This window comes from Falco biarmicus, chromosome 8 (assembly GCF_023638135.1).
Source record: "Falco biarmicus isolate bFalBia1 chromosome 8, bFalBia1.pri, whole genome shotgun sequence".
NCBI lineage: Eukaryota > Metazoa > Chordata > Aves > Falconiformes > Falconidae > Falco > Falco biarmicus.
In genome coordinates, this window is record NC_079295.1 from 31,992,748 (window position 1) to 32,014,233 (window position 21,486).

Consider the following 21,486-nt stretch of genomic DNA (forward strand, 5'->3'; position numbering starts at 1 on the left):
TCACGTGAGGGGCGCTCCGCCACGGCCGCCGCCGACGGGCGGGGGGGCGCGGGGCAGACGTGGCCGGTACCCACAATGCCTGGCGGGAGGCGGCCGCCGTCACTACGCGCCGGTGCCGCCGCGCCGCTCCGCTCCGGTGAGCCAGGTAGTTCGAGTCCCTCCCCGCGGCGCCGTTGCCAGGCGACGGGGCCCGCCCGCTGCCCCGGGCCCGCCGGCGTGAGGCGGGGGCGAGGGACGGGACGGCGGAAGGCGCCGCGGCGGGGCCCTGCGGCTGCCCGGTCTCCCCGGGCCGGCGTCTCGGCTGCCGCCTGCCTTCCCCTTCGGGCTGCAGGCCCGGGTTGGGGGTGGGGGGGGCTCCCGTTGCGGCGGGCGCGGGTCCGGTCCCGCGAAGCGACGCGACTTGTCGCCGGTGTCTGTGCGCGCCGGCCGCCGCCCTGCCGGGGCCACCGTGCGGGGTGAGGGGGGCAGCGGGCGGGCGCCGGGCGGGCAGCGCCGGGCGCGGCGGCAGGGCCGGCTCGGGGGGCCAGCGGTGGCACCCGGGGCCTGTCGGTAAACGTCGCTCCGTAGGGATCTGCGTGCTCCCGGCGGGCGGCCTGGCCATCAGCCGTTTGGTGTCAAGTTTGGCGGCCCGGAACCCGGCTTTCCCTGCTGCACCGGGGCGTTGTGCGGGCCGGCGGGGAGGGTTACGGCCTGGTGCTGTCAGGGTGGCTGCACTCGTGCCCTTCCGTGGCGCCTTGCCCTGTGACGTGGGTTTCTGAAGTGTGTACAGCGGAACAACTAAAGGCTCCTGCCTGCACAGTGCAGCTGTCACCGTGCTCAAAAGTGGGGACAGTGACTTTTCCAACACTATTACGTACGCTGGAAGGAGGCACAGAAACTGTGTCTTCATTCTGCATCAAGCAGGTGTGCAGCTTGCACCTATTGCCCGATTTTGTATTTTATGGAAGGTTGTCCTGAGGGGCAGGCATCCTGGCAAGGAACGCCTTGGTTAAGTTGGTGCTGAGGGTAGCAGGGACAGGGGGGTAGGCTTGCCATTGCACTAGATCTACTTAAAATCTTTCCATTTTTGTGAAGCTAGACTTTTTAAAAAATTGATGTACCCTGAGCAAGCCATATTCACAGGTCACTTTCAAACACTTGTAAAAAAGTTATGAGAAGATACCAGATAGGTCTAAAATGATTACTGTCAGGTCACAAGTTGGAAGACCAATGCGTTACAAAAGACTGGAATGTGTACCGCTTTCTGGGACTTTTCCGGATGCTGCCTCAGGATCAAGTACCATCATAACACAAGAATAAACACACATAATTGAATATGTATTAAAAAAAAAGTTCATTAAAACAGGCTCTGGCTTCCAGCATCTGAGATTTCCAGCTCATGGGAGGAAATGAAACTGAAGCCGCGTCTGATAATTCGGATTTGTGAAGGCAGCGGAGGTTAACATGTCTGATAAATTGGACAGCTTTAGGGAGGATGGAGTAACAGCGGAATGGCCATTTCACTTGACTCTTACCTGTCTGTGGCCAGCTTTCGCCATGTTCCTCTTTTCCATGATTTCTCCCAGTCCCTGTTTGCAGGGAGGGTTGTTGCAGTGTCAGTGTAAGGGGAAATCAGTAAAGATGGGCCGGAAGCAGACACACAGAGGGAAATGTAAGAAAAGTGCAAGCATGGAGTGATGCTTCTGTGGTATAGTCTCCACGTTGGTGATTGTTTGAGGGTCGGAATCTTTCTGAGCAAAGGGTAGTGTTTTACTTTCTAATAACCCTTGTTGTTTTCCTGTGAAACTTTTCCAGTTGCCTCTAGATTTCACATAACATTTTAGCATCGACAGCATCCTGTGACAAGCAGTTCCGCTGGCTAACTGCGTGTTTTGTGAGGAACCATCAGTGGTACCCCTGAGCCTAACACCTGCTGGCTGTGTTTGATGCTCCTCAGTCCTGTCATAGAATGAGATCGCGAACCCAATCCCTGTTCATTTCTCTGCACCTGTAATAGATTTAGAGACCATTGGTAGTGGAAGTGCAGTGTTCTGTCATCTTCAGGTGTTTGATGGATATAGAATTTTTGGAGGAAAACCTGTGAAATTTGTAATGGTATGGTGAATTACTTTGTGGATTTTTGAGTAGATGTTTAAAAAAGGCATTTAAAAATAGTTCTGAAAACACTACTGTATCTTTAATGTTCTTTCTTTAATTTCAACCTGTATAAGTCTATATCACATTTATCGCTTCGCTCCTTCTTTAGAGCCTTACTGTTTTCAGAGCTGAGTAAAGTAGCTCTTCCATTTTGAATATCTAGTAAACTCTTTTTCTGTATTAATGCAATTTCAAGTAAGGCTGAATATTCTGTAACAGCATGTGTATTACAGATCTCATTACATATGTGTGACCTTGCAACCAAAGTGATTTTCTTTCCTTAGCTTGACTTTTTTTTAGGTAGCTTTCTGATTCTGTTGTTATGAAGCTGAGGAAAAAGTACACATTTTCACTGGGTGGGTTTTTAAGATGATGGTACTTCTGGCTGTCTGGTGATCTCAAGACTGTTCAGCTAAACACATTTTTTTCCTTGTGTGATTTCATAGTACATTAAGAGAGTTGGCAGGTTTTAATGGAGGCTTACTTTCTGTTAGAGAGCCTAATTTATCTAAATAAAAGTAGGAGCCTTTGAGAAAGTAACTGGGTTTGTTCTAGATCTATGCAAATACTTTTTACATACAGAACAGGCATAAAAATTGAAAGAATACCTCTAAAGGGCTCTTTATCCTTTGCTTTGTCTGTTGTCCCTGCATGGGTGCTGTTGTTAGTGATACTTACATTCTCTGTCGTTAGTTTCAGGAGTAAAGCAACTATTGTTAGATTGAATATTGAAAGTCTTCATGCTTTGGAAATACAGCTGTGGTGTGTTGTATTATGTTCCTGAAGTGTTCAGGTTTCTGATCAGAGGAGATTATAGATTAATGAAATGTATTAATTAAATGTATGAGATGAATGATGGGATGCAGAGTCAAAGGTTGTGTTACCGTGAGTTACTCGTATACTGTGCAGATGAATAACATGTTTTCCCATTTTAAATGGTTGAAGTGATGGGACTTCCTCAACTTTGCTTAAAGAACACAGAAGCTTTTTAATATTTCTATTATTCAGGTTTTTTTTACTGTAGTACCTCTTGAGTAATCTCCCTGGGGTGTCTTCAGGCCTTTCCAATGTCCTTACAAAAAGAGCTGAAGAGTACTGTTAGCCAGTAAATACATTTATTAACTTTTTCTGTTTGTTCTTATCTCATCAGATAACTCAACATGAACTGTAACCATCAAGATTATTTAAAAAGTGAACAGAACACCATTTTTCCTTCTGGGAGCTGGCTACAGGATTCTGAGTTTCTCTGCAGTGCTGCTCCATTCACTGCCTTTTCCTAAAACAGAACATGGAGTTCCTTTCTTCACATTAGGTGCTAATGAGGTTATTTGCTTCATCAGAGGAAATGCAGATCCATGAAATTACATTTTGTGCAAGTAAGTTAATGAGGGGAATTTTAAACTTTGCTAGCACATCACTGTTCTTTGTTTTATATTGATACAGCTCCCGGTAGTCCCTTTCAGGATTGAGTTCCAAGTGACAGAGGTGGTTATTGTTGGAGAACCATTACAATTTAAAGCTCCTCTGCAATTTTGTCATGCTCTTGAGCTGCTGCCATGGTTATATGGTTAGCAGCATAGTTAAGAAAATGGGTGCCACGTGCATTCCATGTGAATTGTTCTGCTGGGAGCGTGCGCATGAACTTAGAGATAGGTAAAAGTTTCTAGAGCCAGAGGTTTAGTTTCTAGAATGATGCACTCCAGCAAGCTAATGTGGAGCAAGTCCTGAAGTAATTTTTTTTTCTGTTTTTGTGTCCAGGTGATCAAAAACACTTTGCACTTCACTCTGTAGTGAACTGCTGAAATAACAAGTGCACCGGACAAAAGGCCAAAAGTACTGAGCAGACTACAGGCAACAGTGGCTTCTGCTGCTGTTATGGCTTTGGTGAAAGTCTGATATGCTATACAAGTAAAATATGAGGTTATTAATTTGGAATTTATTTAGCTAATATGATGCATCTCAAAGCAGGTTGAAGTGTGACTGCTAATTAAGCTGGATTTCTTAAATTGAAGATTACAACATGTTTTCAATGTTTTCATTATTATATGCCTCTTTTCTGAAGAGCAAATACCCTTGAAAAACCTGAATATTGATTATTATTCAATAACTATCCTGGTGTATATATAACCTTTGGGCAGTGGGAAATAGGGGAGGTGAGAATTCAGGGGAAAAATAGCTATTTCCTCTCTTTTGTGAAGAAGCAGTGCTATTTGGGGAAGATTTGGATTCCTAACTTTTCAGAATACAGTCCTTCAGTTGCTAAGGCTTGTAAAGCACCCTTAATGTCATAGTTTGAAAGGTGCTGTAAACATGTCAGTATTGTACGCAAAAGCATATTTCAGCTGTATTCAGAAATCTGTTTTCTTTTGCAGTTTGTGACTGTATGGAACTCGAGTAGCATCATCTGAGGGAGGCAAAAGTCTTATTTTTTTTCATAATCTCTTTAAGTGATAGGTGTAGTATATGGTAGGAGTCTGGAGAACAGCGTTAAGAGTTGAGGAAGTGTTTGCTTTTGGCTTCATATAAATTCTAGCAGTTCGCCCACTTGTAAGAGGACGAATTTGTGTACTGATACTTAGCAGATAAGTAATCCGTCTTAGCTCGTCTTGCTAAACTTTTGGATGTTCTGATGTAACGTGAGGTTTGAAGAACTTGAAGGTTTTAAAAATGTGTGTACAGTCTTGAAAGACTGCAGACTATGTGTTTATGCTGTTAAATGTCTGCTACAAATTTTCTCCTCCTGATCAAGAAATGTTTAAATATACAACATTTTCTTTTTTAAATGAATGTACTCCACAAAGCTTTAATTATTAAGTTTTGAAAATTAAATACTGTAAAAGCACGTGGGCTTTGCAAGCACCATTTCAACGTGCTCAGTATTTGCCTAATACTGATAGACACATTTTGCAGATGTAAAGAAAATGGAGACCCAGATAAGAAGAAAGACATTTCGTGTTTAAGAAATTCCATTGGGAGCTGGGAGAGCTGGATTACATTCCTTGCTGTCCTGATCTTTGATTTCCTATTGGACAGTATCTAAGTTGTGTTAAGGCTCTGTTTGTCAGGGTACTTAAGCATGTACTCGGTAACACATTTTCATGAAAGGACATTAATATTATTACTTGATCAAGACCTGGATTGCTTTTCCATCTGGTCGGTCTTTACAGTACACATTTTTCCTCTCCAGCTATCGTGATTGTTTATTTAGACTATAATTCTTGCCTTACTAACAGAGAAGACTCACAGCTTGAAGGGTGCAGGTGCTACAGTGGTACTAAATAATAGTGTTTCAATCTCCACAGGTATCTCTGGGTGAGGATTTATGGCAGTTCAGAGAAAAATATTTGAAAACGTGACACTGATGTCAGATGTACTGTTGCTTTATGGTAGACAGTTCGGACTCAGAGTTATAGTTGAAAACCCTCCCTGTGCCCCGTTTTAAGTGCGAGCCCAGTATACAGCTTGGGAAGTTTGATTAATCACAGTTGACTCTGTTGTTTTCGCTGTTACCTTAATTCTGATTCTTCCTGATTGGTGTTTTGTTGTAGGTTGTCGTTAACTATTGGCAATGTCTATGATTTTGTCTGCCTCTGTGGTCCGTGTGAGGGATGGACTCCCACTGTCTGCATCTACTGATTATGACCAGAGCACGGGAATGCAAGAATGTAGAAAATATTTCAAAATGCTCTCAAAGAAACTTTCTCAGCTTCCCGATAGATGTACTCTGAAAACTGGGCAGTATAATATAAAGTAAGACTTCTCTTTTAGATACATATATGTTTGTGGTGTCTTGGGTTGTGTCCGTCTGTAAGTGAAAAAGTTAACAGTTCACATCAGAAATGATTAATGAAACTAAGAATAATTCTGGGCAATATTCATGTATTGGAAATCTGAAATTGAGAAATTGTAGAAAGGTTTGAAACCTGTTCAGACTTTGGTGGAAGTTGTAGTTTGAAATAGACAATATTTTTATAAATAAGGAAGTCCTTGACCTACTAGAAATGTTTCTTTAAATTTCAAGGTTGTTTCTTACATGCAAATGACCAGACTTGTTCTCTGTCATGCTGGCTCAACAAATACTCATTTGTTTTCTCATTTTAGTCTACACAAATTTTAAAAAAGTACTGAAATACTTTCATAATGCAGTATTTCTGAAAACTTGTGGCCAGGATGTTATGAAATTAGGCCCTTTTATTGTACCTTCGGGATTTCTGTTGACTTCAGAGAAAATACGTCTTAAAACCCAAGCATAACTCAGTAATTATTTCATATGGCACAGAGGGAGTGAGGAAGTGGGAAGGGTGGGAATGATTTCTAGTGTGGAGGTAGTGTGTAGCAGTCTTGAGTGGAGCCTACCTATCCTAGCGCTCCATCCAGCACTTTCACAACAGTGCTTTTGTTTTCTCTTCATGCTTTTGTGTTTTGCTTTTTTTTTAAAATAACTTCTCCTAAATTTTTTGAGGTAGTTAATTTGATAGTTTACCTCTATGGCAACACTGATTAAGTAATAGTTCAGAAGATGGTCTTTTTTCCCCTGTTGGCAGTGTGAAACTTGGATTATCATGAAATAATTCTTTGAATCTATTGTATACTCAGAATTTTTCTTTATATGCAGCCTTTCTCCTGAGTATTGGTAACTAGGTGCACCTGTGTGTAGTTGGTAGTTCAGTTGCACTTGAGCCGAGCTAAATTCTGATTCTAATTTAGATAGGCTGTTTTCAGTGAGGTGAGTAATTTCATCCTAACCCCTAGCAAGTATGCAGAAGTTACAGCGGTGGAAAGCACACCACCTGAATGATCCTAGAAAGTGCTCAGCCTTCTCTGTTGGTATAATATGTGAGTTTCCTGTATTTCTTGGGATGAGCCTCAGCATGGACTACATTTTTTCAGTCGATTTTTTATTATGTTTTGTGTTTTAAAACCTCAGATGTAGCTGGCTTTTAAACTGATCAGTTCAAGAGAAACTTAAGAATGAGGCATAAGACCTAGGAAATTTTTTTATTAGTTTTGTCTTTGGTTACTTTTAATAGTGTAAATTATTCATCAAGATTTTGAGGAGAATTGTGTCATGAAAACATGAACTCTGTTTAATGAATTACCTAAATGCAGTAGGGATATGTATATTGAAAACTGTCCCTTTCTAAATTCCTGTTTGCCATCTGTGGCTATCCTTGTAACTTTCTTTGGAGACCATATTCTACACAACAGTTTTATTTCCTCACTTATTTTAGAAAGAGCCAACTGCCCTCCCCTGCCCATCTGAAGGTAAGTTTTTGCATTTTCAGGATGCACCAGATAACATATTTGTATTTGAGATGAATGAAAAGCTGTTATGGGATGAACCTGCTGTATTTCTGTAGCCCAAAAGCTTTATGTTATTTTCTGTTCCATGTATGTGAGTGTGTACATATGTGTACACACCCACACATATATATACACTTACACATATGTGTATAGCACAGCTTCTCATATGATGATACAAAGTGGTGTTCATGTACAACATTGCCTAAAAGTAAATTGTTTTTCTTCTAGAATAGTGTTGGAGTTCTCAGTAAACATTAATTCCTTTGCTACCCCAGAGCAGTTTTTGCTTTTCTGATTATAGCATAGAAGATCAGACTAGTGAAGCAACGAATTACCTGGATTTGAATTTGAAATTTTGAATTTGTTGTCTCAATTATAGCTTTATAAGTTCTCTGGGAGTAAGCTATATGATGTTGTGCACTGAAAATTATCCCAGTGTCCTGGCTTTCTGCTTCCTGGATGAGCTTCAGAAAGAGTTCATCACTACCTACAACATGATGAAGACAAATACTGCTGTCAGACCATACTGTTTTATAGAGTTTGGTAAGACTGACTTTTTTCCCCCCCTTGATTCTCGCACTAAGACAAATAAGTATTTAAATAGATGTGCAACTTAATGTACACAGAACAAAAATGTCCAAGGCAGTTTATAGCTATAATTTCAGGTGTATTTAGAATCTGGATTTAACGCCCATTAATCAATAATGAAATTCTTCTGTGGGCATTAAATTAGGCGACTAGAGTTTTATCTAAACTTGTTTATAATCTTTCTGTTCATTCCAGTAGGTTTTGGTTTAAGCCTTGTGTGACCAAATCTGGAGCTCGTTTTCTCCTAGTTAATAATATTAGGAGTTGTTTGACTTCGTACCCATTGAAATACTTAACCTGTAAAGGCATTGAACTTCGTCAGTTTCTCAAGTAAAAGATTGCAATGTCATGTTTGCTCTTAGCTGTGCTGTAATTTTTGTTCAGTACATGAAAGGGAGAGATTTTTATTTGTTTTATGATATAGTGAAGCCTTTAATCTTCTGTCATACAAGCTCCAAATTCAGCTGATCTCATATATATCAGATAACAGCTGCTACAGATTCCATTAATATCTGTTACTTTAATACTGTATGTTATGCAGTTGTTTTAAATATTCTTGTAAAATGCATTAGAGCAAACAGAAATATTTTAGAAATATGGGGGAAGATATTGCAGTTGGTTAATTCCTGTCTATAATTCAGTCAGGCAATTTTTAACAATTTCTGTATAACATTGTTGTCTTTATGAAGATTTCTATGAACACTTTTTTCCTTTCTTTCTTTCTCCCTCCTCCCCCCCCCCCCCCCCCCCCGAACTCTTTCATTGTTCTACTACTTGTTAAGTTAGAATGCAGGTCTATTACAGTCTTTATATCTGTATAATATGGTATTAATTTTCTCTGCCTGAATATTTTGCAAGCAGATTTCATACTCAAGTTTATACTTGAATGTAGGAGTTAATTTCTTTATAAAGATATTTATTAAACTAATGAAAAAGCTAGAATAAGTGCAGTAAATCCATTGTATTAGCAATGCATTCAGTCCCATGCAGTGAAAAGTCATTAGTTTATTCACAGTTATTAAGTAATTAGATTTCTAGAGCTTAATTTTTATTTTTTTTACAGTGGAATTAAGTAGGCCATGATATATTAGTCACAAAACAGAAATAGTATTTAAAAAGCCAAGATAAATACAAGCATTTAAAACAATACATTTCGGTTTGTGAAGCATGTAGTATATAAAGCTGCATGGTCTTGGATTATTTAATTAACAGAAGTCCATAAGGGTATACCTTTTTATTTTACATTTTACCCAGATAATTTCATTCAGAGGACCAAACAGAGATATAACAACACACGTTCTTTGTCAACAAAGATGAATCTTGCTGACATGCAGACAGAAATCAAACTGAGACCACCTTATCAAATTTCTGTGTCAGAACTTGGTTCAGCTAATGGGTTCGCACATTTTTCTGCGGTGGAATATAAGGGTACTGGTAAGATATCTGCAGGTAAGTTTCAGACTTTTGTTTTTCTATCTGTAAATGAGACAGATGCAGGGTAGTAGCATTAGTCTTTGATATTTTTTCCTTTAAAAAAGCTTTATTGCCATGATGTTCTTAAAGCATAAAGCTGCCATGACCTGACATGTATTTTAGCTTAGATGTCTATTTTTGTCCTCTGCTCAAAGTGTGTATCTTCCCAAGGCTCTCAGAGGGAGAAATGGATCTATTCAATGGACTGCTTTATTAAAGGGGAAAAAAATCTGCATGAAAATAAGCAAATGGAGATGAGCACTTAGCAAGATGAACTTTTTTCTTTTTCTGACCTTTTAAGATTTATGAAAATTTTTGTTATTTCTGCCACGTGAGAACCAATGACATAAGCTAAGAGCATAGTGTCGGGAGTTAGAGCAGCCAGAGGGAGCAGCATCTGTGATGGTGAAAATCCAAAGAGCTGTGCTGGCTAAAAGATGTACTCTCTAAAATAAGTGCCTTGTGTATGATATTAATAATAGCAATTTTGTATCTACTTGCCACGTTCATTTTAGTAGTCATTATTTTTTTAAAACTTTAATTTATCTCGTGTATGAGGTAAATATGGCATTGTGTGGTTGAACTGGGTTAAAGGTTTGTGCTATGAAATGAATGCTGTGAATCAGTTTGAGACCCACCTTTAGATGTTTCCCAGCAGGACAGAAAACTTAAAACTCGCCAAGTCCTTGTGCTAATATGTGGACTCCACATGTGAAACTGTCATCATGATTTCAGTCTTCCAAGTTTAGTGAAGCAAAATGATAAATAGAATAAAAGGGAGTGTTGATTTTAATTAGTTAATGTATCTTCCCCTTTTTTCCAAAAGTACCTCTGTCTGTAAGGCTAGTTATCCTGGGCAGACATGCACAGATGCTGCTCACTTTACAGTGGCAGGGTGAAAATTGCAATTGTAAATCAAAACACTTCCTACAGAACTGTAATATAAGAGATCAGCTTAATTTTCTGCATTTGTTGTATCCATCTACCTGTCTATCTAGAAAAGGTGTCTTTGCCGGTGTATTATCCTAATTACTTAGCGGTCAGGATTCCTGTAGAAGATTGAAAACTACTTTCTACTGAAGGTGAAAACCAAACAAAACCGCTAGGGTGCCCCCATCTGTACTGGTCCTGATCCTGAGAATTCTAGGCGCTGTGGGGCAGCGTGGAAACAGCTGAAACTACGTCTTTGTAGTCGCAATTTAGCAGTGTTAGAGAGAGATTCTGAAAAATTGATAAAAGTGTGAAGATATTTAAATTGTTTAGAAGAGTGAAATCTTTTAAGCAGCACTGTACATACCGTTAATCGTCTGCTGCTTATATGTGTGGGGTGTTTTTAAAGGTTTGTGATGCTGTGATACCATTCTTTTGCCACTTGTGATGCTTACGTTGCCATTACCTCTTGATGTTCTAGTTCAGTCCTGGATTGTGGAAAAGGTTATGGTGGCAGAAGTGGCAACTGGTTAACTCTGAAAATTGTCTAGATTCAAACTTCCTGCAATTGGGAAAAACAGTATGCATGAGAGAATTTGGCCTGTGTCAGAATTGGCTGTATTTTTAAGTTGTCCATATAGTAGGAGATGAGGCTTTCATCACTTTTCTGAGTAAAAGTGTTGGAAGACCATATGGGCCTAAATTAAAATGTGTAAGGACCATTTCCATTTTTACTATAAAATGAAATTAAACAATAATTGGCAAATGATCTTCCAATTTTTTTTCACCTACCTCTCCACAACCTGTCTTACAGAAGCAATTGTGTGTCTTTTCTTTCCATGTCAACTTTCTTTGGGGGTTTTCCCTCTCTAAGTTACTTTTAACTTTCTTCTTCCTCTGAATTCCGTAGATCTCTCTGTTCGGTTATCCACTTCCTTGAATTGTTACAGAAACTCACCATCAAAGGGCTGTGCATTATGAGAGGTTTGCACTTTGCTCCTTCCTCAGCTCTTCAAATTTGGGATGTTATTGAATAAGTGTCTTTTTTAGCAAGTCTGCTAATAGTTTTGGAGTTCTTCACATTCATTGCTTCTCTCCACCCTTGAAAAGAACTTTCTCTGGATGTTTGCTACCCACTCAGTTGGCTAGACTGCAAAGTTTCTCCTTTGTTCTAAGAACAAATTCTCACTAAAAGAGATGGTTTGCCTAGTGCCATTTCCTGAATGTGCTTGCCTGTTAAAAATATTTCTTGTTTTAAGTGAATTAAGTATGTTAAGTCAAGTTGGATAGCATGCAGAGTTCTGAAGTTAGGTAGACACAAATCTTGTTTTTTACACAGAATAGCAGAATTTAAGGATGCTGATGGAGCACTGTCTGTTACTTGCTTATAATTGTAATTGGATATGTATCCAAGGTCTAGCGTCCAGGCCTCGTGTATTGTTAAAGTAATTGAAAATAGCAGCCCTTTTCCCTTAGTGAAAGTTCTGCTGTGTAGTGAGGGATAGGGGTAATCATTAATGTGTGAAAAATAAAGTGTGCAGATTATGGATAGAATTTTGCTTCAGAAGTGGATGTAGGTGTTGGCAGGCATTAGAAATAGGGTGACAACATGCTGATGTGCTATGCTTCAGGTTAAGATAAATTTACTGTTTTCTGAAGGTTTTTTGATAAAGGAACAGTTGTAAAATCAAAGCTACTTTTTGCCTGATGGTGTACTCGAAGAGTTGGGGTTTTTTAGATTTCATTTTTAAATAAATATCTTTACAAGTAGTGCAGTTACTCACATTGTATAGTTTTCTTAAATTTCTATTTAAATGTCAGCGTTTTGATGCAGAATGTGCTTTATTCAATCCTTGGTTTGTGTTAAAGGTTTAGATATGGCAGTTATCATATTTCTAAGAATATGTATTTACGGACTCAAGTTCAGCTGTCCTTTACCCTGCCTTCTCTGCCACTCCTTCACTCTTCTGCCTTTTTTTTCCTGTATTTAAATGACTCTTGTTGCTTTATTGTAACACTAAAGTTTAATAAGCCCTGGAGAACTTAATGACATCAGTAGTGGTATGCAATGTCCTTTAAAGTTTTTGGGTTTGTTTTCGTATTTTAATAAGAGAGAAAAATTAGTACTTTATGATCCTTCATAGACTGTATTGATTCAGCTGACAGGACCCTAGGTTTCCCCCCGTTGTTCTCAAAGAAGAACATATTTTAAATACTGTTTAAACACATGATGTTTTAAAGTTACACTGATACATGGGGAAAATGAGAATGCCCGGGGAGCAGTGAACTGATGTTATCCACCAGTTAATGCAATGCAGTTACTTTTGGCTGAAAACAATCATATACACCTTCAGCTTTTTGCCACTCTCTAGATGAGATGGTCTAAAAAAAAGCAAAACAGAACTAACACCAGTTAGGAGTCACTAAAGAAGAATGGTTTGCTATGCAAATAGCATGTCTAACCTTAACTGAATGATTGTTGGTAGTATTCCTCTAATACGTGCTACAGTTAGAAAAGTAATAAGCTCTGAGAGTTAAACGGGGGTTATGCTTTTTTTAAAAAAAACACAGCCACCCAACTGATTACACTATTAAATTCAGCACAAATGAATTAACTGAACTTGTCTTGTGGTTTATTTTTAAGTTATCACACACTTATAATTAGATGGTCCTGTCTGCTGATCAATATGAAGCAGCTTTTGTCATTTTTTTTCTTTAGGTTCTGTAATTCATAAACTGGAAAGCCTTTTTCTGGATCTGTGCAATGCAAACAACTGGGATTGACACCCCTCTCTCTATTAATGTTTCAGTCCATTAACCTCATTGTTCACATCTTTACACTTCGTTGATTTGAACAGAATGATTTCAGTATGGCTCAGTAGTCCCATTGTTTTCCCAGTGTTGCCTAGACTATTAAGAGTTTTGCATTGTTTTTTCATATTTGTTCTTAATTATGGAAAGCGACAGTAATGAGGAACATACACAACTGTTACGTTCTTAGGACCCTAGATAAGTCCGAAAGAGTGGGTGTGCATGGAAAGAACATGTGTTTTGTAAGAGACTTCTAAGCACTATCTGGAAGGTCTGTATAAGGTTGTGTAGGTACTTGCTTCGTTTCAGAACGGCCTTTCGATTTGTGCCTTTGGTAGCACTCACTAGCTGTATTTTCTTTAAGGTAGGGACCGCGGTAGCTTTGCTTGGTGTTCCCTTCAGCAAACAAGCTAAATCAGTCTCGGTAGCTCTGCTAATGCATTAGTGTTAAAGTGGATGTTGTGAGAGGAGCTCTTAAGTACTGACTTATTACCTGGCTACTAATTGCGGACAAATTTCACTAGCAAGTGTGTCATTCGCCATTGATTTCCTGGCATGTTTGGGCAGCTTTCAGTACCGTACTGGCTAAACTGAAAGTATTGAGTTAAAGACTAAATACAAGAAAAGAATTATATATGTGAATTGAAGGAAAGTACAGTTTCTGTTAAAGCTTGTATTGAAATATTTAAAATGCTTCTCCTTTTTAGAAAAAAGGATTGGCATTTTGTGGTTTGCTTCAGTGATCCCTTATTGAGCTAGAAGCCACTGAAAAATGAGATTATTATTTTACTAAATTTCTAAAGACATTGCTTTGACCTTTTGATATCTTTTTTTGATCTTTTGCTTTGTAGCTCCTCATCAGCGTCTGGAACCTGTGACTCTGCCAGGGATTGTCTCATTTGTGCTTAGTCTGTTATGTGGGGCTTTGAATTTAATTCGTGGCTTTCATGCCATAGAAAGTCTTCTCCAGGTATTGTACATGTTTATGAATTTAAGAGTTACACATCATAGCAATGATAATATCACCTTAGAAGATGCTTACAACGTGAACAAAGTCTTGCCAATTTTATTTTCAGAAATACTGTTTGTGAGGTCAGACCTCCGTTTATGAAACCTATATTGTCTGTTATCTGTGCATCCTTCTCAAGTGTGATGCATCGTTCATTGAGACTGAGTTTCAAAAGCAGTAGAAGGTGGGTGGCTGACTCCTTCCCTAGGTACCTTGGTAGCACTGAGTATGTGAACATAATGTTCTGTTTTCTAAATTTATGCTAGGGTATGAGACGTTTAATTTTAATAGATGTTATTTAAAAACACTTGAGAAGAATGATGAACAGCTTTGAAAATCTGGCCAATTTTTTTGAAAGGTCCGCAGAGCAGGGATCTTTAAATAGCTTTTGTAAAATTGTTTTTTAGAAACTTGGTTTAGTTTTTGTTTATTTGTTTTTAATAAACTTTTTAAAGTAGGATACTTATTTCTCTTGTGTGCTGAAAGGATCAGTATAAGGGAGACTGTCAAGTGATTTCTTCTAACCCACCCCCAAAAACACCACCGCATCCTTCACCAAAAAACCTTCCCAACAGACATTTATTTGTTTATGTGAGCGCTCTGCTCTGACCCTCCCTATAGCCTTTTGAGTTTCTTTCTCTTCCATTTCTTGTGCTAGTTGTATTCTCATTGCTACAGTGAACATAATGGTGGTTAATGTTTTCAGGCAATTCAAATGGATACGCGGGTAGTGCTTGCAAGCGCACACAGAAAGTTCATGTCTGTTACCACCAAAAAAAAAAAAAGAGAGCATTAAATGGCTCTACTGTTGTGGTGATGGAGGTACACACTAAAAACCCTGTGGAAGTTTTCTGGAAGAAAATAGGAATCCTCCATCTTGGCTGATAGATAGTCTTTTTATTCAGAGAGATATCTGGACTTTAGGTATCAAAAGTGTTGCAGTTACAATGGTTTTTTTAGGCAAGTAAGGTAAGGAAGGTTACCTGTATTCCAGTTGTCTTACATGATTATTGATATATGGAAGAGATTTAATAAAACAGTAATGTTTGAGGTCTCAGCGTTTCCTGAAGACTAATGAATAGATGAACAGGGTTAATGAAAGTGTGCCATGCTAGGCCTTTCTTTTGAGTTGGTTTTGATTGTTTTTTTAAAGAAAAACCAAGAATGAAATAGTGAACATACATGTCTGCTTAGATTTTTCTGTTATGCACAATTCTCTCAGTTTATAAATAGGAATTAATTTAAAGTACACTGTAGTACAAAATAATACTGAAGAGATTTCTACCACTTAGTCAAATGTTCCTAGAACTTGGTTTTTTACCTTCCCACAGATGATTTTTTTAAGAAGGAATGCCAGTGTCAGGTGAACCAATTTAAGTGATGATAGGGCAGCCAGTTAATTTTATTCTATATGTTATTGCTTCTGGAGGTAATAGATGGCAGTACAGATGGAAGGTATTTTTTCATTTCTGACAAACGAGGCACACTAGAAATCCATTAAAATTTCTCTTAATTTACTCGGTTATGGAAAAATCCACAAGGTTTAGGGAGAAATAATCCAAAATGTGATTAGTGGAACTTCTGAGAAGTCCTTCCAAAGCTTCTCTCTGAATTAGTGTTTCCTTTTATAATCAGTGTTTTTATTTTGATGTTAGCAAAACTCTGTTACAGTCTGTAGCTATACTTCAGCAAATACACAGCAGCACGGAGGCAGAGATTTACATACGGTTTGGGAGCGTGCTGCGTTGTGTGGGTAAGGTTTTCATGTGCAGGTAACTTTCCTAGTCCGCAAAGCAGATGGAAATGCTTCACCGTGAACATTCTCTGAGCAGAAACAACTGCTAGTTCCAATGGACCACCTTCTCACAATGGTATTTGCTTTCCAGGAAGAACATTTGCATGAGTGCCCATTGTTTTCCTGGGAAAATTTTTGATTGTTGCAGATGTTTGTTTGAAATGCAGTTAGAATAATCACTGAGCGTGTAAATTTCTTCTGCTCGGCTCTATAGAAACTATAACCACCCGTTTGAATAAGTTCGAAGGAATTTGTTGTTTTGTTTTTTAAACACAGCGTGTAGAAAGATCTATCGCCTCAAGTACATTTTTCCATCTTTTCCTTCAAGAAAACGTCCTTTTCCAGCGGCCTCCCTGGCCGCCGGTGTGGGGCGCTGCCGCCCCCTGGTGGCCAGCCCCCGCATTTGCCTGCCAGCGCCTCCGCTTTGCGAGGCCGGAGGAGGGCACGGTGCTGCCAAATGGGTAGCAAAGGTAGTTAGTTACCCGTGTTTACACTTGAATCTGTACGGGCACCCGGAGGAGGTAAGTATCCAGTGTTAGAGATGGACTTCCTTTCAGGCTTTTGAAAATCTCAGCATTAGCTGTCTGTTGTGAACAAACGTTTTGGTCAGATTCCAGATTACGGTGGGTTTTTTCCAGATGCAGAAGGAAGCAATGATTAGTGCTAACTCTTCTGGCTTAGCGTAGCATAGGAATTATTATAAATCTCCATTTGAGACTACTTTAACACACAATAATGAAAACTTTCATACTGTAAATATCTGGTATTTCACTGAAACATTGTAAAGCATGGCTTTTTGTCTTATTTTCACAGAATGAAGGTGAAGATTTCAGTTATGTTATTGCATTTTTTCTTGGAACAGCAGCCTGTTTGTACCAGGTGAGTCCTGCTTGCATAATTCACTAGATTTTAGAAACATTACCCAGTCATGCATAAATGTCATCATGTTTTCTTAAATGTCACAGATACTTGAATAGGGCGGTTATAAAAATAATTTCTGCTCTGTTGTTCTGTTTCATTAATCATGAACTATCATACAGTAGATTGATCCAGAGAGCTTCTGTTTACTGGCATTTTTCTGCAGTTAGTTGATGAAGAGATTTGGTGTACTTTTTTATCTGGAGCTTACAATTTATCTCTAAAGTCACAAGCAGTAGAGGTTATATAATTTATTTAAAGTAGTAGTTTCGTTGTGCAAGTAAACGTAACCATCTGAACAAATGCCTTACTGCATCTTTCCTTTGGGAAGATTTGAAGTAAATACAGTAATACCTAGGCACTACACCCGAGAATTTTCCTCACTTTGTCCATTATTGTGCATCTCCTTCGTTTTCAAAGCTTTCAGCTGCTTTCCACTATGTTTTCCCTCACCGGTCTGATATTTCACTTTGCATTTCGTGTCTGTAGGTTTTCCATTTCTGCATTTGAATTTGACTTTCCTATATAATTTGTAGCAAAGTATTCTGGTGCCCGTTGGCATTTGTCATTCAGTGACACTGCTGTTAACGTTTAGCCATGACTATAACGTCTGTCATGCTCAATTCCTGTTACTATAATTCTTTTGACTTTTAATCCCTTGCACTTGTGGAGTATGCAGTTTCTACATGTTTCCATGTGCCAATGTTTAGTACAGTGTCAGACCATAAAATAAAATAACGTCTCAGGATTTTACTTTTTCTTTCAGCCTTTCTATCAGTCAGCCTTCTGTCCAGGTTACCTGTAATCTCCGTTCTCTATAACTCATATCTAGCAAAATGTCACAGTACACTTGTTGGCTTTTCATCAGCTTCCGCCTTAAATAATTCTTCAGGTTGGTGGTAATTTTCCCTGTCAACAATCTGTTCCGTATCAGATAAGGTGGAGCACGTCCATTCTTTTTTTGTGTGAAAAATATACATTCTTCCCTCCTCTCCCAAATTAGAAACCTTACTCTTTATAAAGTATTCATGTCTGTGCATCGAGACACAAGGACATAGGTCTTCTTGCCACTGTCTGACTTGAATAGAGCTGTTTTAAAGACAGAGTCCGTGCAGCTTGGAATGTAAGCTTTTTCTTAATATTCAAAATGTGTCTGTTGAGTCTCTTGTTCCACACCCTCTGGCATCATTCCTGCAATATGTAATTGGTCAGTTTTCAGAACTGAGAGGGCTGTCAGTTCATCTGGCATGTTCTGATGTTCTTTGCCACACTTAGGGGTTTGGAAGATAAATTCTGTATGTTACATGGCAGCACATTTCATTGTCATTCACCCACAAGGCGTCCATCGTACTGTGTCGTCTTGTTCAGTTAATGACAACATAGCAGCGTGTTTCTGGTTTCCAAGAAAATGTTTGTAACCTAGGTGTGCAGGGAAAAAACGGGACTTACATGGCTTATGATGTTTTAGGCTTGATGACATGTCTAGCGTTTCTCCATGCTTTCTAGTCTCTTCTGAAAAAGAAAATGTACAGAAGTAACAACTGTCTTAGTTGTACCTGACGTGCAAAGTGTCAGGATCTGAGCCTTCAGTCATTTCTTAACGTTTATTAAAAAAAAAAGTCAAAAGTACTTTTCTGAAGTAGCCCAGAGGAGCCTTCTGTGTAAAAAAAAAACCCCAAAAAAACCCAACAAACCCACAATGCTCAGTAATTGCCATGCTAACACTTCCCTTCAACAGAGGAAAAAAGCCCCTCAGGAATTTCATAATAGTGCTTGTTATAGTAAGGTGTTAAAACCACAGTGTTTGGCCTTTTGACTGGTGCTCTGTTTTGTGAGTGGCAAATCTTCTAGCATCTCAGACCTAGACTAATGAAAAGATAAGCCTCAGAATTCATTTAAAACAGATCTTCAGTGAAAACCACAGTCATTCAATGTCATTTTGCAGTAACATTTTTAAACTTCTATAGTATTTTGAGTTTTAAATCCTTCATATTTATTAATCATTTTGATGAAGCGTATCCTGACCCTTATTTTAATCTTGGAAGCAGTTACACTTTTCATATGTTGTCAGTGGAGGCAATGATGCTAAGAAATTATCTAAATTCTTATTGCTGAGATACTGGTAGCAACTAATCGCTCTTTTAGATATGATTTCTAAAACTGTCAGCACAAGTAGGTTGTATTTGCTGTGCTCAAAATGGCCAAGCAGATTCAGAGGAATTGCATCTAAATACTGAAGCACGTGGATGACTTATTTCTAGTTTTACTTTGCTTTAAATGAAGGGCATACAAATCTTACTGTCAGTACTCACCTATCTGAAGATACCCAGAAATTACAAGTAGTTTTGTTCATCTCAGCCACACTTACAGTAGAAATGTATGTTTTATGAGAAAGTGGTTGAGTTTTGAATAGAATGTAAAGTAACCTCAATAAATTGCTTTGGTGGGTTACAAATGTACAGTGCTTTGGCCCTTTTTTGAGGAACATGAAAAATAAGTAGAGGTTCTCTGATTGATAAAATGTGGCAAATGCCCTAGGAGAACAGAAATGACACTTAGATAATCTGATGATGGGTACTGTTAAAAAAATGGTGTGAGCATGGTTATATATCCACTGGGAACAGATTGGGAATATAAAGTAAGCCCAAGTGACGTTGTCATCTGCCTTGAAGCACAGAAAAAATTACTAGAATCCAGAGGGGGGCAAACAATTCTTTTTGTAGAAGTCAAGGAGGTTGTTTGAACAATAGCAGAGGTAAAAATAATGCCTCCGTAAAATCTGTGTCCTTTAGAGGTGAAAACTGAGGCATGAGGCTTGAACAGATTTCCAGTTGCCGTAGGAAGGAGGCAGAGCAGGGAGCCGTGGGCAGGCCTGACGCTCCGTGCAGCACCACAGCATGCAGGAACTGACCCTTAAAGTGTGGTAGGGTTGCAGGAGAGATGTTGCGTGGTTCTTTCCAAATCTGATCCATCTTGCATCAGCTGAAAAAGGGCAGTGGGTATTCTCTGCATCTCCCGGTTAATCCTCTGTGTTAACCCTTGCAGGACAGTGGGTTGGTGTCCGGGGGCTGCCTTGCGCCGAGCGTTCCCGGCTGCAGGGCCCTGGTGTATTCCCTGTCCTTCCCATGGCTTTGCCTGAAGACTTGACACTGGCTCTTGTTCCCTCTCCATTGCTTGGATAGCACAGAGTGTCTTTTGACCAGAGATTGCCAAGAACATCCACTTTCCTTTGTCATGGGCCACTCGTTATTGCAGGTTGTAATCAATTATTACAGGAGAATCGTTCTCAGAGGGGGTTTAATGGAAGCAAACTGTAACCTTCTATTGATGTCAGGTACTTTTTGCCCTTCCGTGACTGCTAAATTGATACCGTTCTTACGTGTTTGATTTAGACTTTCACTTGGTTTGAGTTTGTAATTTCTCAATGACCAGATAGTGTTTCTTGAGTGGAAGTTATTTTCCATGTGGTAATCCGATTCCTTTTTTTTTTTTTTTCCCTGACAGTGTTACCTGTTTGTATACTACACCGGCTGGAGAAATGCCAAATCCTTCCTGACTTTTGGGCTAATTTGCCTGTGTAACATGTATCTGTATGAACTGCGCAACCTGTGGCAGCTCTTCTTTCATGTGACTGTGGGAGCATTTTCTACCTTACAAATTCGACTGCGACAACCACAGGGAAAGTCCCCTGATTACAATGTGTGACAAGTCCTGGAACATTTAGAGGCAGTCTTGTTCCAACAGTTACTCACTCTCAGGAATGTAAAGCTGTTCTCCAAAAGAAGCAGCTGTCTGGATGAGGCGCTTTTTTTTTCTTTTTTCTTTTTTTTTTTTTTTAAATAAAGCAATGTAAGATGTCTGTGGACATTTTTCACTTGAAGGTTAAATTTTTATTATTTTTTTTTTAAAGAAGGACACAGAAGAGTATGGGACTAGAGGAGGAAAATGGATTATATCCATGCAGTAAAAACATATGTAGGGACACCAAGTTTGGGGAATTTGACTGGTGGCGTAAAAAAGCTTCATTTGAAAGTATGTTAATGGAAGGAATGTATAGAGTGTATGTTCTGCATATCATACAAGCTCTTCACTTCCAAAAGCTGTTTTGCCTTTGTGAGGCAGTAGGGGGTAGGCTAAATAAATAAAAATAATAATTATATTATTGCATATTAGCAAACTAGATTTGGAATATGTAAGATACTAAATTTTGCAATGTGTTGTTTCACATTGACATTTATGTTAATGGTTTTTTTAATTAAAATGTAACCTGGAAACTCCGTTTCTGGGGATCAGCTTTCTGGCACCTGTGGCCCTCTGTCTAGTGCTATAAATACTTTAACATTTGTTCATTTATGATTTCTTTTTAATTGTCCTCTGAAAGTGATCTATGTGGATGGGGTTTCTTTTTAGTAATTGTTCAAAATGTTTTGCCACTTAACCCAGGTTTTTTGCACGTTTCCTGTGTTTGAACTCTGAAAAGGTTGAAAGGAAATGGATCGGTGAGTAAATGGAGTGACTCGCA

At 39.0% G+C, this 21,486-nt stretch overlaps 1 protein-coding gene across 1 annotated transcript; it reads left to right on the top strand.

Annotated features, from left to right (window-relative positions):
- On the top strand, positions 1 to 21,486 carry SEC22A (SEC22 homolog A, vesicle trafficking protein). The gene is made up of 8 exons (XM_056348489.1): positions 1 to 145; positions 3,287 to 3,512; positions 5,685 to 5,886; positions 7,820 to 7,983; positions 9,283 to 9,477; positions 14,094 to 14,212; positions 16,860 to 16,925; positions 20,469 to 21,486. The coding sequence occupies exons 3-8, from the start codon at positions 5,705 to 5,707 to the stop codon at positions 20,667 to 20,669; spliced, it is 927 nt and encodes a 308-aa protein (XP_056204464.1). The 5' UTR covers positions 1 to 145; positions 3,287 to 3,512; positions 5,685 to 5,704; the 3' UTR covers positions 20,670 to 21,486.